The sequence below is a fragment of the Sprattus sprattus genome (assembly GCF_963457725.1).
Source record: "Sprattus sprattus genome assembly, chromosome: 20".
NCBI classification, from domain to species: Eukaryota; Metazoa; Chordata; class Actinopteri; order Clupeiformes; family Clupeidae; genus Sprattus; species Sprattus sprattus.
Window position 1 is genome coordinate 15,754,218 of NC_137918.1, and position 17,689 is coordinate 15,771,906.

The 17,689-nt window shown below is 47.6% G+C and overlaps 1 protein-coding gene across 1 annotated transcript in view; it reads right to left on the minus strand.

Moving 5' to 3' along the window:
* Positions 1-17,689, minus strand: part of osbpl10a (oxysterol binding protein-like 10a) — a gene marked incomplete at its 5' end in the record, with an annotated part of 96,804 nt that overhangs the window by 34,972 nt on the left and 44,143 nt on the right. The window contains one exon of the mRNA XM_080859191.1: positions 3,717-3,957. Within this exon, the coding sequence (XP_080715317.1) occupies positions 3,717-3,957 (241 nt within the window). The remainder of the gene's footprint in view (positions 1-3,716; positions 3,958-17,689) is intronic.

Sequence of the window (17,689 nt, forward strand, 5' to 3'; positions counted from 1 at the left end):
TGGGGAGCTATCAGGTGATTTGATGTTCTTTCTGGACCAGCCTGAAATGGGTCTAAAAGCCTGACATCTATGATTGGGAAGAGCACGTGTTTACATTTCAGTACAAAGTGCTATTTAGTACATTTACATTTAGTCATTTAGCCAAAGCGACTTACAAGGATGTATACACATTCTACACTGATGGCACCCTGCAATTAGGGGTTCAGTGTCTTGCTCAAGGACGCCTCGACAGGGAATATCACTAGCAACCTCCTGATGACTAAACGACTTCTCTGCCTTCTGTACCACTGTCATAGTATGCTACTGTAAGTTACTAAAACTTCTAGAAGTAGTTAGAGTGGAGTCGTAGTACATTTTTTTCCGCTGGTTCTGATCAAATCTGACATAAAAAAGCTTGCATGTTTGGTTTGTTTCCAATACAGAGTTGACGGAGTAAGGTGTGTGTGTGTGTGTGTGTGTGTGTGTGTGCTGAGGTGGCTGTGTGTGTGTGTGTAGAGTAACCAGAGGTGAACAAGTAACAGGCACACACACACCAGGCAGAAGAATGCGTGCCAGAGCAAACATGCATGCAGGTCGCATACATGTGAAGGGGGGGGAGAGCTGAGCTGTCTATCCAGATGATGAGGTCAATCCAGATCAGATCAAACATGGACATGCAGATACCATACACACACTTAGCAGCAAAAAGCTTTTGGTCTGGAGTTACCTTTTCGCTCGTCTCCGCTCCGTTTCATCCCTTTTTAGCGCAAGCTGCATGGACCACAAACCCCCCCTCCCCTCCCCTCCTTCGAACCCCTCCTCTTCCTAACCCTCCAGAGCCCACTCCTCCGACAGTGCCTTGACTCTGCAGCAGTCTGCCCTGGGTCTCTTCTGTGTTAATAGCTGGGGGGGGGGGGATAGCATGCTAACAGCCTCCCGAGGGCCAGCGGAGGAGGAGCCACGCCACGCGGCGCGTCCTCACGTCCGTTTCAAAAGCATTCGGGGTTTGCCGGACGCCGACAAACAAAACAATAAAATCCCCCCGGCTCTCTTGGCCCCGGCTTCTTATCTCTTTAGAGGCACACACACACACACACACACACACACACACACACATTCTTATCTCTTTAGAGGACTCTCATCTCCGTTGAGGAAAACGTTTTGCAACGCCGCTGGTTGACCAGAAGCTTAGGCCAAGGGAGAACGAGCAGCCAAAAATAAAACTCCTCTTCACGTCAATAACGCTTTCAGGGAGAAGAAGGCGCATCATGACGAGAGAGAGAGAGAGAGAGAGAGAGACAGAGGAAAGAGAGAAAGAGAGAGAGAGAGAGAGGGAGAGAGGAGAGAGAGAAAGAGAGAGAGAGAGAGATAGAGAGAGGAGATAGAGCGCGCGAGAGAGAGAGAGAGATAGAGGAAAGAGAGAAAGAGAGAGAGAGAGAGAGAGGGAGAGAGGAGAGAGAGAAAGAGAGAGAGAGAGAGAGAGATAGAGGAGATAGAGCGCGAGAGAGAGAGAGAGATAGAGGAAAGAGAGAAAGAGAGAGAGAGAGAGAGGGAGAGAGGAGAGAGAGAAAGAGAGAGAGAGAGAGAGGGAGAGATAGAGGAAAGATAGAAAGAGAGAGAGAGAGAGGGAGAGAGGAGAGAGAGAAAGAGAGAGAGAGAGAGAGAGGGAGAGATAGAGGAAAGAGAGAAAGAGAGAGAGAGAGAGAGAGAGAGAGAGATAGAGGAGATAGAGCGCGCGAGAGAGAGAGAGAGAGATAGAGGAGAGAGAGAAAGAGAGAGAGAGAGAGAGAGAGCGCGCGAGAGAGAGAGATAGATGAGAGAGAGCGAGAGAGAGAGATAGAGGAAAGAGAGAAAGAGAGAGAGAGAGAGAGAGAGAGAGCGCGAGAGAGAGAGAGAGAGAGATAGAGGAGAGAGAGAAAGAGAGAGAGAGAGAGAGAGGCTCCTCATCAGTAGCTGACCTACTGCAGACATAATGCAGGGGCTGCATCCACTAGACTTAGGGGGAGCCTTGTGAACCCTCTGCCAGCCCTGATCCTGCAATCACTCTGCCATGCAATGGGTGGGGGGGGGGGGGGGAGAGTAGACCATGACTGTCCAGTTGTGTGTCCATCTCTAGGGAGGAGCAGGGAGCTGTGGCTGTGCCCTTCAGGACCGAAGACCTTTCCTGTGGGAGGCCCACCCACCGCAGCCCTGAACGCCACAGTCACCACTCACACACACACCACAGCACTGGCGTCTGATCTCACCGTAACCCTCTCCCTCTCTGGTGGCCCTGCAAATGAAAAATAGGGGGAGCAGAGCGCCCAAGCTAGGAAGAGAGAGGGACATGGCGGACACTGGGCATGGGCATGGGCGGGGGAACGGCCATGGGGGAGGAGTCCACGCACGGGGCACCGCACAGGCAGCGGAAGGACGAGGCTGTTTTATACTTGCGGCTGGGGGGTCCCATTCCACTGGGGGGTCCCCTGGGGGGCCCCACTCCACACCAACCTCTGCCTGACACACAGGGCAGGGTTACTGCAGACACACAGAGGACAAAGGGAGGGGGGAGGGAGAGAGAGGTGGTGTGAGGTGGTCGCCCCGTCCCCCCCCCTTAAGACCACCTTACTGTAGACACACAGAGGACAAAGGGAGGGGGGAGGGGGGGGGGGGGGAGAGAGATAGGGGTGGTGTGAGGTGGTCACCCCGTCCCCCCCCTTAAGACCACCTTACTGTAGACACACAGAGGACAAAGGGAGGGGACAGGGAGGGGGGAGGGGGGGGGGGAGAGATAGGGGTGGTGTGAGGTGGTCGCCCCGTCCGTCCCCCTATGACCACCTTACCCTCCTCCTTAACCGGAGCACCCTTCAAAAGTTACGTCACTCCAGACGTCTCCGAGTCGACAGTCTCAGTTCCACGGGAGGGGGGGGTCACAAAGAGAACCAGCCTTAGGTCGGAGGAAGTTTGCTTTGAAAGGTTTTTATTGGATCTGATTGTGTTTTTATTATTATTACTTTTTTTTGTCAACTGGAAGAGTTCACAAGGCATTTGACGTTTTTGGCGTTAGGCACCTCAGTGAAGTTCTTTGGCATGACAATCACACACACACACACACACACACACTCACACACACACACACTCACGCTGCCCTTTGGCATGCAATCTTGACACTGGAAATGAAGTGCATAGTAAGGAAATATTTTGACACAGTCATTCTCTCAATCTCTTCATTCCCCCATGTCTCTTTTCTCCCACACACACACACACACACACACACACACACACACACACACACACTCACACACAGCCATACACACACACACTCAATATTTGTATGTGGGCATAACAATGGCTTGCCACTTGTGGTTGTAAAATGTCGACAAATGTTACAAACAAAAAACAGACGAATCTATAACATTTGAGTTAACAACAGATGAAATGAATGGGGGGGGGGAGAAACAACATATCAATAATATAAGACATAGTACCATGAAAAAAACAAGGATGAGAAAATAAACAAATTACAAATGACACAAAACAACAACAACAACAACAACAACAGACAACAACAACAACACCACCACCACAAAACACCAACATGCACTGTCAACAACACGTATTGCATACATTCAGCTGAATGGGTCCTGAGAGGGACGGACAGAGGCCGCAATCTACCTCCACGTGGCCCTTCCCAGAGGGGTCGGGGGGGCCCAGGGGGAGCAGCGGCGGCGGCTGGGTTGGGCCCAGGAGGGACTCACCGGAGGGTGGGTCGTGGGCGGGTCCGGGGGGCCTGGTGGTGGAGCCCTGGTGGTGTCCGTGGTGACCGGAGCTCTGCTGGAGGATGCTCAGGCACTCCCCGAGGCAGCTGAGGGTGGCGGCGGAGGTGGCCTTCAGGAGGAGGAGGTCCTGGTCCAGGCAGGAGAGGGGTCCCCCCCGGGGAGGCAGGGACTCGATGGACTGCACCAGGCTCTTCTGCTGGCCCTCGGCCTGGGACATCACCTGGAGGGAGGGAGGAGAGAGAGAGAGAGAGGGACTCAATGGAAGAGAGAGAAGGGTAGAAACCGAGACAAGAGGAAAAACAGGGGAAACGAAGGAGAGAATGAGAGAGAGAGAGAGAGAGAGAGAGAAGGGGACGTAGGGGGATGGACAGAGAGAGGGAAGTATGAGGGATGGAGGAGAGAGAGAGGGAAGTAGGGGGGTTAGAGGAGAGAGAGAGAGGGAAGTAGGGGGGATGGAGGAGAGAGAGAGGGAAGTATGGGATGGAGGAGAGAGAGAGAGGGATGTATGAGGGTTTGAGGAGAGAGAGAGAGGGAAGTAGGGGGGTTAGAGGGGGTGGCAGGGACTCGATGGACTGCACCAGGCTCTTCTGCTGGCCCTTGGCCTGGGACATCACCTGGAGGGAGGGAGGAGAGAGAGAGAGGGACGTATGAGAGATGGAGGAAGGAGAGAGAGAGGGAAGTAGGGGGGTTTGAGGAGAGAGAGAGAGGGAAGTATGAGGGATGTAGGGAGGATAGAGAGAGGGAAGTATGAAGGATGGAGGAGAGAGAGAGAGGGAAGTAGGGGGGTTAGAGGGAGCGGCAGGGACTCAATGGACTGCACCAGGCTCTTCTGCTGGCCCTTGGCCTGGGACATCACCTGGAGGAAGTGAGGAGAGAGAGAGAGAGAGAAGTATGAGGGAGGGAGGGAGAGGAGCGGGGGGTGAACAGAGTGAGAAAGAGAAATATAAAAAGACAAAGAGGAAGAAGAAGAGAGAGAAGGGTAGAAACAGAGAGAAGAGGAAAGATAGGGGAAAGGAAGGAGAGAATGAGAGAGAGAGAGAGAAAGATACATTCAGAACAGAAGCACAGAGAAAAAGAGGAGAGGATCTCGCAGATTCATTTGATTGTGACAAGAGGAATCTTTCGATTTTCACACTCCTCCCGACATGCTCCAAACAAAATTTCACTTCATTTCTTCCCAGTACATCGATTCCCAACGCACTCGCCTCAACATCACTGCAATTATAATTATAATTATATAATAACCACAGGCTCCTGCTGACACAAGGTACATGAAGACATCTCCCCATTATTCTTTTCTTTTTTCTTTCTTTCTTTCTTTCTTTCTTTCTTTCTTTCTTTCTTTATGTGCATGTTGGTGTTTTGTGGTGGTGGTGTTGTCGTCTGTTGTTGTTGTTGTTGCTGATTTGGGTTGTTTTGTGTGTTGTGTTTTAGTTTTTTTCATCCTTGTTTTTTTCATGTTACTATGTCTTATATTAGCCACTGAAGGCCATGAATAAAGTAGCATGTTGTACTGTACACTAGCGTCTGACACCACAGCTGAACTGATGTTGAACCTCTATTCCTCCGCTACCGCCGCACTGCGACCCGTTCAGCCGGGCTGGCAGACGTATTTCGGTGAAAACCTCCATCTTCATTGGGCTGGGGGCTCTGAGGTTGTCAGTGATCGATGAGGGCTCTAATGATGATTAATGCCAACTGTTAGGCTGACCACACAGCACCATACATCTTTCTCATCTCTCTAGTCTTTCTCATCTTTGCCCTGATCGCAGAAGTGGGGTTTTTTTCCCCTCTCTTTTCTCATGCGTGACAGCGGACGTCTGAAGCTTTTACCGAGGTTTCACCGACTGAAATAGCAAGACAACCTTGGTTTGATCGCAGCAGGGGGTCAGACACACCCACACAGCAGGATCTCTCTCGCCCCGCTCACAAGAGCATCGTCGGAAACCCAAATACCCAAAGATCTCTGAAATGTGTGAGAGAGAGAGAGAGAGAGAGAAAGAGGGGGGGGAGCTGAAATTTGTGGTGTGAGCCCCTGCCCCAGGTTGAGAGAGAGAGACTGAAGGAAGGAGGAGAGAGAGAGAGAGAGAGAGAGAGAGAGAGAGAGAGAGAGAGCGATAGATAGAGAGAGAGAGAGAGAGAGAGAGAGAGAGAGAGAGAGAGAGACTGAAGGAAGGAGGAGAGAGAGAGAGAGAGAGAGAGAGAGCTGAAATGTGTGTTCTTAGCCCCTGCCCCAGGTTGAGAGAGAGAGACTGAAGGATGGAGGAGAGGGAGAGAGAGAGAGAGAGAGAGGGAGAGAGAGAGAGAGACAGAGAGAGCTGTAATGTGTGGTCTTAGCCCCTGCCCCAGGTTGAGAGAGAGAGACTGAAGGATGGAGGAGAGGGAGAGAGAGAGAGAGAGAGAGGGAGAGAGAGAGAGAGACAGAGAGAGCTGTAATGTGTGGTCTGAGCCCCTGCCCCAGGTTGGGTAGTTCTCTATCTCCCCTCGCAGCCTCCACAGTCTTCACTGGACTGGACTCTTTTAGTAACCAATCTCACTCCCACACACTAGGTGCCTGGAAAGCTCTCCAAAAGCCACTCTCAGCTGATGGATCACCATCAGACTAAAGCACAGTCAGACTAAAGACACAGCACAGTCAGACTAAAGACACAGCACAGTCAGACTAAAGACACAGCACAGTCAGACTAAAGACACAGCACAGTCAGACTAAAGACACAGCACAGTCAGACTAAAGACACAGCACAGTCAGACTAAAGACACAGCACAGTCAGACTAAAGACACAGCACAGTCAGACTAAAGACACAGCACAGTCGGACTAAAGACACAGCAGTGTGAGTCTGGGACAGAAGAGGGAGTCTGGATCACCATCAGACTCAAGCACAGTCAGACTAGAGACACAGCACAGTCAGACTAAAGCACGGTCAGACTAGAGACACAGCACGGTCAGACTAAAGCACGGTCGCACTAAAGAGACAGCAGGATGCGTCTGGGACAGAAGAGGGAGTCTGGATCACCATCAGACTCAAGCACGGTCGGACTAAAGACACAGCAGGATGAGTCAGAGACAGAAGGGGAGTCTGGAACGGTGCTGGGCCGGGTGAGGGCCAGGTCTGGGCCACAGCTGGTCGACTGCTGAGGGTAGCCTGGGAGTAATGGATCTGCAATAGCCTGACGATCATAATTCTAGTCAGAATATGAGTCTGATACTGCTCCATTGGGCTGTGATTATGGGGCGCGTTTCAAACGTAGACCCTCGGGGCTAGCTGATACATTCAACTTTTACCGGATCCCATTTTTGGTCGGGCATAATTTCTCCGCCAACGGAGCGATGCCAGACCGAACTTCCAGACCTCAAATGTTGTGTGCGGGGCTAAGTTCTGTCTGGCATCCAGGCTAGATCTGCAAAGCTATAAAAGCTGGATTAATTCATTTACTGCACACCCTGCGAAACGCCCCCTGCTGTTCACTCGAAGACCATGCAGCACCACCGCCATAGACATCCTGTTTGAGTTTTTGACACACGGCCCACCTCTCCCATGCAAAACGATGGATGATGGGCGAGGGCGATGCTTTCAATTACGATAAGTCCGATTTATCTACTGCTCCATATATATCGCTTGAAATATTAACCGAAACAGCTACCAACCGCGGCACTACAGGTGAAGTATGGCTGAGATGAGAAATGAGGACATTAGGATTCTGCTGATGCATCTCTCTCTCTTTTTGATTCTGAAAGAGAAGGACAAAATCTCCAGAAGCAGACCTGCTCTGCCTTGGATATTTCCGGATCAATTTTTCCTTAATATGAGCTTTGAGCGATTGACTGGGTAATGTGATGTGACCTACATTTCGCTCCGTCTGGAGGCTGTGTGTGTGTGTGTGTGTGTGTGTGTGTGTGTGTGTGTGTGTGTGTGTGTGTGTGTGTGTGTGTGTGTGTGTGTATTTCCCTCCGTCTGAAGGCTGAACACGCACAGAGACTTGGCACAAGATGGCGAGGAGGGAATGAGTGGTCCTCACACACACACACACACACACACACACACACACACACACACGCACAAGATGGCGAGGATGAGTGGTCAAAATCAGGGGTCTTTTTAAAATGGTCCCTGACTCCATTCTCAGAAATCACACAGCACAGGGATAGGCTGGTATGTTACAATGAGCCACACACACACACACACACACACACACACACACACACACACACACACACACACACACACACACACACACACACACACACACACACACACACACACTTGTGCGCACACTTGCATACTTCTTGTAAGAAGTGATGGGGTTAATGGTTTAGTTTTAGTCGGAGTTATAGTTTGTGGTTGGAGGGTTTCTGAAAAGTAAGCTCACAGGCAGTTTTGAGTTGCTTTGTTATCACATAGTTTGGTATTGAGATTCACTGACTGCATCTTCAGTGTCTAAAACCGGCCATCCCAAATGAAACGTTGCTGGAAAAAAAAAACTGAAATAAACAGCCTGGTATTTTCTCTTCCAATCACACTCCCACAGTTTTCACAGTTATCAAGATGTTTGCTCCTACCCTTCTTGATTCAATATGGAGATTAGCATCCATGGACATGCAATACCAGTGCCGATAATTAGCACTCTGATTTACATGAGGGCCACAGGGCAGTCCTCTTTGCCTCTAGACACCTTTAAAAGGCAGCTTAAAACCTTTTTACGAAAAGCATTTTATTAATTTTATCTGGCACTATTTATTTCTCTGTAACTTGCACTATTTCTCTTTTTAACTGTTTTAAGGGTTTTATATTTCTTTTATCCTGATTTTAGTTTTAGTAAGCCTATCAGAACACCAGGTTCTGATACGATGTTGATCATTTTGTATTTATCTTTTACTCCATGTATTGCTCCTGCTGCTTGCTTTTATTGATTTTACAACTCTTGTACGAAATGTAAAATAAAGTCTTACTTACTTACTTACTTACTTACTCTTTATTTAGTCATAGCTTAGAGCCGGTGGTGTAGTGGTCCCTGGAGAAGTGGGTATACTCTTAATTTATTTTAAGCAGCCCATGCAGCACAGGATAAACGCCCTGTTTTGAGAAGTGGGTATACGTAATGCTGACTGAAAAATAAGTGGGTATACTCCGTATACCTGCGTATACCCTGGCCTACACCACTGCTTAGAGCAGACCTGGGCAAAGTGCGGCCCAAGGGCCATTTGCGGCCCGTTGGCTGTCCCTGAGAGGCCCGCGGAGGTCAATTGTAAATTAGGAATCAAACGTAAATACCTATACTTAATATACGGCTATGTTACTTAAATTTTGATAAAATAATGTTGGTGTTTTTACTATGCCTGCACCACATTTTCATACCAGTAGCAGTTAATCAAAACCATACAATGTAATGCTATTTATAAAGAGCTAACATTTATATTAAGCAGAATTGAGTTCAGCCTATTGGTCCGGCCCCCCACAACAGTCCCACTTTCTCATGTGGCCCCTTGGGAAAATGAATTGCCCACCACTGGCTTTGAGGGTAGCTTTTCTACAAAGTGGCTTACAACACTGAACAGATCAAACAGAGCCCAGGTATGGAGCCAATGGCTTCCTCTTCTCTACTCGCTCTACCTGTTGTTACACAAGAACCTGTCTGTAAATATTAGTGCTCTTCCTTTATATTTGCCCAGTGAGCAACAGGCAAAGCCTCACAAATACACCTCATGTCCCAACCCACTCCTACAGTTCTATGTTCATTCTTTATCTGCTTGTCATTTATCTTGCTCTCTTCCACACAAGCACGCACGCACACACGCACAGGCACACGCACACACAGACACACACACAGGGAGAGTAAGAGAGAGGGAAGGAGAGAGAGAGGGAGATAGAGAGTTAAAGAAAGAAAGAGGGAAGTAGAGAGAGAGAGAGAGAGGGAAGGAGAGAAAGAGAGAGAGTTAGAGAAAGAGAGAGGGAAGTAGAGAGAGAGAGAGAGGGAAGGAGAGAAAGAGAGAGAGTTAGAGAAAGAGAGAGGGAAGTAGAGAGAGAGAGAGAGAGGGAAGGAGAGAAAGAGAGAGAGTTAGAGAAAGAGAGAGGGAAGTAGAGAGAGAGAGAGAGCGAGAGAGGGAAGTAGAGAGAGAGAGAGAAAGAAGAAGGGAGAGAGATAGAAGAAGAGAAAAAGAGAGAGGAGGGAGAGAGAGAGTTAGATAAATAGAAAGGGAAGTAGAGAGAGAGAGCGAGAGAGAGGGAAGGAGAGAGATGGAAGGAGAGAAAGAGAGGAGGGAGAGAGAGAGATAGATAGAGAAAGAGAGTAGGAAGGAGAGATAGAGAGAGAGAGAGAGAGGGAAGGAGAGAGATAGAAGGAGAGAAAGAGAGAGCGAGACACTAATTCACACAGACATCTTGGACCGTGTGTTTCTTCAGGGGAGCCTGAACAGCAGCACTCAGTGTATTTCAGTGGAGGTGGACTGTAAAGCTGTCACCAGGGTCAACAGGCCTGAAACACACTTAGACTCCAGGAACAGAATCCTATAAGGCGGCCATTTTAGGAACTCCGGGGGCGTTTTAGGGGGGGGGGGAACCTTAAGGTGCTTTTTCACTTCAGGAACCACGCTTGTAGGACCTCTTGCAGGGCCATATTCTGGGGCGAGATAAGAACCTACTCCCTTTTAAACTGCTGTGTGGAGCTTGCAGTAATAGTTGATACTTATTGTAACCACCTCTATCTTAATGTCAAGAAAACTAAAGAAATACTAATAGGTAGACTAGCCCTTCACTTCATGGGACAAGGAAAGGAAACAGCTAAAATAGCGGACAGCTTCAAATACCTCAGACCTACTCTGAACACTTAACTCAGCTTCAAAAAGCAGACAAAGAACATTTGAGAACAGGAGCCATCTCCTCCTAGTGTCGTGCTAAAGTATCATGGAAACCCATGCTGCTCAACTCTTCCACACACACACACACACACACACACACACACACTATCATGGAAACCCATGCTGCTCTACTCTTCCACCTGTTTCTTCAACACGCTGCTGAAGAGATTATAGGTCTCCCCACACCTCTCACCTCAGAGCTCACACACACACACACACACACCACGCTGCTGAAGAGATTATAGGTCTCCCCACACCTCTCACCTCAGAGCTCACACACACACACACACACCACGCTGCTGAAGAGATTATAGGTCTCCCCACACCTCTCACCTCAGAGCTCAATTGGAAGGCCATCACACACATTGCAATCCCAAAAGAACAGGACATCACACACACACACACACACACACACACACACACACACACACACACACACACACACACACACACACACACACACACACACACACACACACACACACACACACAGACTCTCTCACACCCACACACACACCTTTCTCTCTCACACCCACAAAAACACAAACACACACACACACACACACACACACACACACACACTCGACTGCCACTCCTCTGTAATACCCTATGTGTGCAGGTACAGGACCTAAGGTGCAGAGGGGATGGCTGGTACCCACAGCCTTATCCGCACAAAAGAGGATAACTCGCCGGGGGAACTATAAGCTGGTTTTCTACTTTGGCCTGCTGCTGTTGTGTGCCCTTGAGCACTAATACCATCTGTTACTGTTGTGTGTTGTCCTGGTGTATGTACTACTGTTACGACCCACTGCACCTCTACAGACGTTGCAATGGCCATGCGTGGCCTGTAGGACGTTTTGGGATGATTGATGACTGATCACCTACACCTGACGAGGTGTAGGAAATAAAAGCATCAATGGACACCTGACTCAGGATATCGACGTCTAAACCCCTAGACACGTTGCCATTGTGTTGAGATTGTTTTGGACTGAATAAACACGCGTGCTTTTTTGTAAGAAACCGTTGCTGTCTGCCTCCAATGTTATTGTTTCAGTCACGAGCCGGCTGGAACGTAACAATTGGGGTTCTCGACCGGGATAGTATTGTTTTTGGAGTGCAGACAGTCATAGTCGGTGAGTGAACTAACTGTGTGTTGCTGGGTAAACGGGGCTTACTCCTGTAGGTAAGAGTTCTCCAGCTGTGTCGGGACTGACGCTTCCATCGGAGTACTGTTTGTTGTGTTTTTTGTTATTTTCGTTTGTTATTTTTTGCGGTAATTCCGGGTGGGGGTACGCTTCGGGGTTTGGAAGTTTGACTGCGTCTATGGTCTGCTTCATTCCCGCGAGTTCAGCGTTTAAAGTTTGCCTCGAGCCTGGTAAGCCGTAGAAGACTAGCAAGGCGAAGTTAGTTTATATTCAACTAGGAGGGGAGTAGCTCAGAGCCCAAAGAAAAGGGATTGTTTGCCGGTGACGCACAGTGAGTGAAACTCACGAGGTTTGTTGTTTTTCCCTTGTTAGAGCGTTTGTTGGTAATTCATAATTAAGACGTGTTATTCAGTGTAGTTGTGGTATTAGTTACCGCTGTTTAGTGATACGAATTGGACGAGCTTAACTGTGCTTGGTGCGCGTTAAAAGTATCGAGGCTGGAGAGTGAAGCCTCTTATCCAGTAGCGGTGTGTGACTGGGCTATTGTGGCAAGCCATTTTGATTGTAAGGGATTGTGGCAAGTTTTTGGGAAACCTAGACTGCCTATGGTTTGCATTGCTGCTGGTGGGTTATAGTCTCTGTTAGTTGGAGGGGTGGTTATCTTCCACTTTTTCCTCTTCTGGTTGAACTGTGTTCTAGGCCAGATTGCATAAGGTGTTCCTGACAACATTTAAGGTGTAAACAGTGGTTTACATATCTGTGGGTAATTGTGTGTTAGGAAATTGTATAGTATACTTATTGTTTTCCTCTGGTGGCACTATGGCTTCAGAGATGGAGGAAATTACTAATGAAGCTCGGCTGGAAGAGATGGAGGTTGAACAAAAACGTCTGGAACTAGAACTAGAAATAAAAAAGTTAGAGTTCCAGAGGGAACAAGCCAAATGGGAACGCGAAGACAGACTGCGCGAACAGGAGCGCGAGGACCACCAGCATGAACGCGAACGGCAGTTTAACTTAAGGGAAATGGAATTAGAGTTAGGAGCTAGAAAGACTGGGTCCTTAACAACATTTGCCCCGTCCTTTGACATCTGCAAAAGTGTCAGGATGGTGCCACCCTTTTCAGAGCAGGAAGTGGATCTTTACTTTCCCTACTTTGAGAGAGTGGCTACCTCTCTGAAGTGGCCAAAAGAGTCCTGGACGCTTCTTTTGCAGAGTGTTTTGGTAGGGAGGGCTCTGGATGTGTATGTGTCTATGCCCATGGAACAATCTTTTTCATATGAGACGGTGAAAAGGGAAATACTTCATAGGTATGATTTGGTGCCTGAAGCACATCGCCAGTGCTTCCGCCATTGTACAAAGACTGACCAGCACACGTACGTGGAGTTTGCACATCAGAAAAGGTATCTGTTTGGTCGCTGGTGTACCTCACAGAAGGCAGACTCCATGGAGCTACTCAAGGAGTTAATCCTCCTTGAGGACTTTAAGAAGTGTGTTCCTAATGAGGTGGCTACCTATCTGAATGAGCAGAGGGTGGAAACTCTGGCTCACGCATCCAAATTGGCAGATGAGTATGTGTTGACCCACCGAGGCAGGCAGGATAGATTTATTGGTGATCAGCGTAGGTTCAGAGTTCCAGTCAGGGGCAGAGTGACGAGGCCTAACCCTGTGTCTAACCCTAGGGGTTATAAGAATTCAGCTGATTTTAACTACTGTATAAAGTGCTTTTACTGCAAAAAGCCAGGGCACAAAATATCTGAGTGCCATGCACTTAATAAGAAGAAATTGAAATCTGTTGGATTCGGAAAAGCTAAAGAGGTCAAGTCTGAGAAGACTACAAATCGTAAGCTTAACCTGAAAGAGCCATCAGGGGAACTACAACTGAACCGCCTCAAGCAAGAAGTTCTTGAGAAAGAACAACGTCATGAGCAAGAACTCAAGTCATCTAAAGATGAGCGAAACAAGCTTCTGGGTGAGGCTGAAGATGACCTTCAGATCCTTTCAAAGCAGCTTAGGGAACAGCTGGAGCATAAGGAGAGGATACTGAAAGAAAAATCAGACACCATATCTTCTCTGCAGCAGCAGTGGGAAAATCAACAGGAAGATTCTAAGGGGCAGATGGAGCAACTGAATGTGGAACCTAAAGCCCAAGATTTGAATAAGAGAAAGCTTAAAATGGAATTTGAAAGTTTTTCCCCATTAAAGGTCCTCTTCATGTGGCTGTTGATGCCAGTGACTATGTTGGGGTGGTACTTCCACAGTTGCGCTCAGATGGTGGTGAACATCTGGCTATGGATTATTCCAATGTGGAGAAGGAGGCACTACCCCTTGTCATGGCAGAACAGTATATTGAGGTTTATTTGGATTTTGCCTCTGGTTTTGGTACGGGCTACACGGATTGAAGTCCTCTAGTGTTCATCGACGGCATGAAGAACTCAAAATCATCGAAAATGCGCTGGAGTCTTATACCCCAGCAGTATCCTTTTTACATTTCATATATTTGAGAAGTTGATAACATTATTTCTGATGCTCTCGATAGCGTGAATACATGTTGCCTTATGAAGTGTAGTCTCTTTGTTTCTCAAATTTCCTAGGGCCCTGGATGTTGGGGGAATGGAGTCTTCAGAGTCACAGAGGGTCGTTTTTTTGTGTTTTTAGGTTTCCTAGGGAAACCTTCTTGGGAGGGAGGTGTTACGACCCACTGCACCTCTACAGACGTTGCAATGGCCATGCGTGGCCTGTAGGACGTTTTGGGATGATTGATGACTGATCACCTACACCTGACGAGGTGTAGGAAATAAAAGCATCAATGGACACCTGACTCCCTGGCTCAGGATATCTACGTCTAAACCCCTAGACACGTTGCCATTGTATTGAGATTGTTTTGGACTGAATAAACACTCGTGCTTTTTTGTAAGAAACCGTTGCTGTCTGCCTCCAATGTTATTGTTTCAGTCACGAGCCGGCTGGAACGTAACAACTACCGTTGGATGGAAATGTGTTGTTGAATCCCCTTGCGATGTACCGCGGAAAATAATTTCCCCCCTTAGGACAAAAACGTACTAACATTATTCTGTCGTGCTCAGAATTGACGTCATGATCGAAGAGCAAAATATTATCTGGAAACAGAAAGGCTGAAAGGGCTGATTGATGGGTCATTCCTGTACACGGCCGCGCCACCTGGGGAATTGTCCAGAGTTCCTACAGTGGAAAAGCCCCAGGGAGCTCAAACAGAACAAAACCCTCCATGCCAAAATAGTGGTATATTAAGGGTTTCAGAGGAATTCTTTTGCCTGGATCATTTGGAAAAACACAAAAAGGCAAGAATGCAGCTTACCTTTCAGATTTGATAGAACACTTGAGATGACAGCTGTGTGGTTTGAATGGAAAAAAGCAAGAGCTATCTGAGTACACTCATCTTGCCCATACTCCACACGGGGCTTGGCCAAATGACATTTAATTCCATTCACAGCAGCTGCCACTCAAAGTCAGCGTCTAAAGCAATTATTCTGCTCAACTGGGACCACATCTCGTCAAGATCCCCTCCCACTACAGTCCGAATGCTGCGGACACGTTCGTCCAGGGAAATCCACTTTATAAACGAGGTTACTGATGTGAGGTGACTCAGGCCATGTAATTAAGAGCTGTAATTAATGCAGTGTAAAACACTGCCCTTTTTGAGCGACGTCGCAGGGCACAGAAGCCAAAAATATACACAATCTTCTAGAATATTTTTAATTTCCAGAAGTGAATAATGTTTATAAGATAATCTATGAATTTGTTCTAACATTTTTGAGTCCCCATGGACAAAGGTTGGTCACCGTCTTTCTGCTTATATCACTGTAACAGTCTAGTTAAAAAGCTCCAGCACATTCGTAGTTAATCTTCTATCCTGAGATAGTTTCCTCTGCTTGAAGACATCTGAGCACATATAAAATCACCTGATAGCAGAAAATGTATTGTTCTGAGTGATGCTGCTAAGTGATGTTGTTCAGGCACTTTCCCATTGATATTGGGCCACACATTTGTATCTGGAGATCTTTAAATCATCAGTGGGCAAAATCAGTGCCCCATGTATCATCACCTTAACACAGTGTTTCTCAAACTGTTTCAGACCAAGGACCACTTAGCCAATAAATAAAAACTTGCTGACCATCTTACTAAATAGTATATCCCCAGAACAACAGGCTTCCTACCCAGACCTGACACCAGACATGTTTTTCGCGGGTGGGCTCTCCTTTTTTATGTACCAGTAGGCTGGTTATAGATATGACATTGCGCAAGGCAAAGCATCTGGAACCCTGCTCCATGCGTGACTTGGTTATGTTACAAACTATAGTTGCTCACAGCCTCATACTCCCATCACACACTCAGACACGCCAATGTAACACACAACACAACCAATAAACACAACGATGCCCATACCGACTACGCGACCGAAGAAATTCAGTGGTCCGCGGACCACACTTTGAGAATGACTGCCTTAACACAGCTAACAGTTACCTCTGGTGGTCAGGCTGTGGCCTGCTGGGGTCAGATGTAACTTTGGCACGTGATGGCAAGTGTGGATAGGAGTCGTTAAAAAGGTGGTATTGAAATGTCCATCTAGCTAGGCTTCCTCCTCAACCGGCCAATAATGTGACAAACGCACCAATTGCCCGCACCATTTTCTGTTTCCATTCACACCACGTCTTGAACTCTGACTTGACCAGGAGTCAGACGGGTTTAGAATATTTCAAATGCGCTCTACATTCAGGTGAATCACTCATGGTTAGATAAACCCTGCTTTGCAAGACTGGTCTGAATACCACAACGACAACAACCCTTCCTCACTGGCACCTTGGCTTAACTTAAGCAGTGACAGCCCCGCACTTCTTTTTCTTTCTATTTCGTTTTCTATTTCTTGAAAAAAAAAAAAAGCAGTATTTATTGTTACACCAGGTTTTATCAATCGTAGCTTGACTGTTCTCTCCCTTGTACGGCGCTTTGGACAAAAGCGTCTGCTAAATGACCAAATGTAAATGCAAACAACCACCAAAAGCCTGCATGGCAGGTTGCCTCCGGGCCCAGGAAACTACACTCGCAGTTAGGGACGTCAGGAGATGCTGCAGAGTTGCTGGCATCAGTAATAGCTGCATTATCCATCTTGTTGAACCAAAGGAGAGTTTAGGTGACTCCTGAGGTATCACCTTAGGTGAGGAGAAGCAGGTGATAACTGATTCAGGGCATAGCTGCAGTACTTACAAAACACAAGAAGCCAAAATAATCTGGAAAACATAATAAACAAGTTAAGCTTTCATGTTGTGAGCAGCGGGAGGCAGTGAGACACACACACACACACACACACACACACACACACACACACACTCTCTGGCTCACTGGCTCACACACACACACACCACAGCCTACATACTGTATTCCTCCCTAATTAACCAGATAACTAAATCTGCAGACATTCTGGTACCATGCTCTTTCTCTCCAACTCTATCTCGCCCTTGATCTCTCTCTCTCTCCATCACACACACTCACTTACTCACTCACACACACACACACACATGCACACAGTACCTCACACACACAAAGACAGATAAATGGCCCTGTACCAGACCTTCCAGCCCTATTTATGAGTCTTTATGGCAGTCATGAAACAGTGGAGCAGTAAAGCACAAAGACAACACAGTGTGTGTTTGTGTGTGTGTGTGTGTGTGTGTGTGTGTGTGTGTGTGTGTGTGTGTGTGTGTGTATGTGTGAGAGAGAGAGAGAAAGAGAGAGAGTGAGGGGAACCTGACCAAGCTAAGAAGACAGGAACAATAAAAAGTAGGGAAAGTGACCAAATAATGGAAAGTAGGCCACAAAAACAAGAGGGGAATGTTCGAGGCACACACACACACACACAGACACACACACACACACACACACACACAGTCCTGAGGACGAGATAAACACTAAGCGCAGA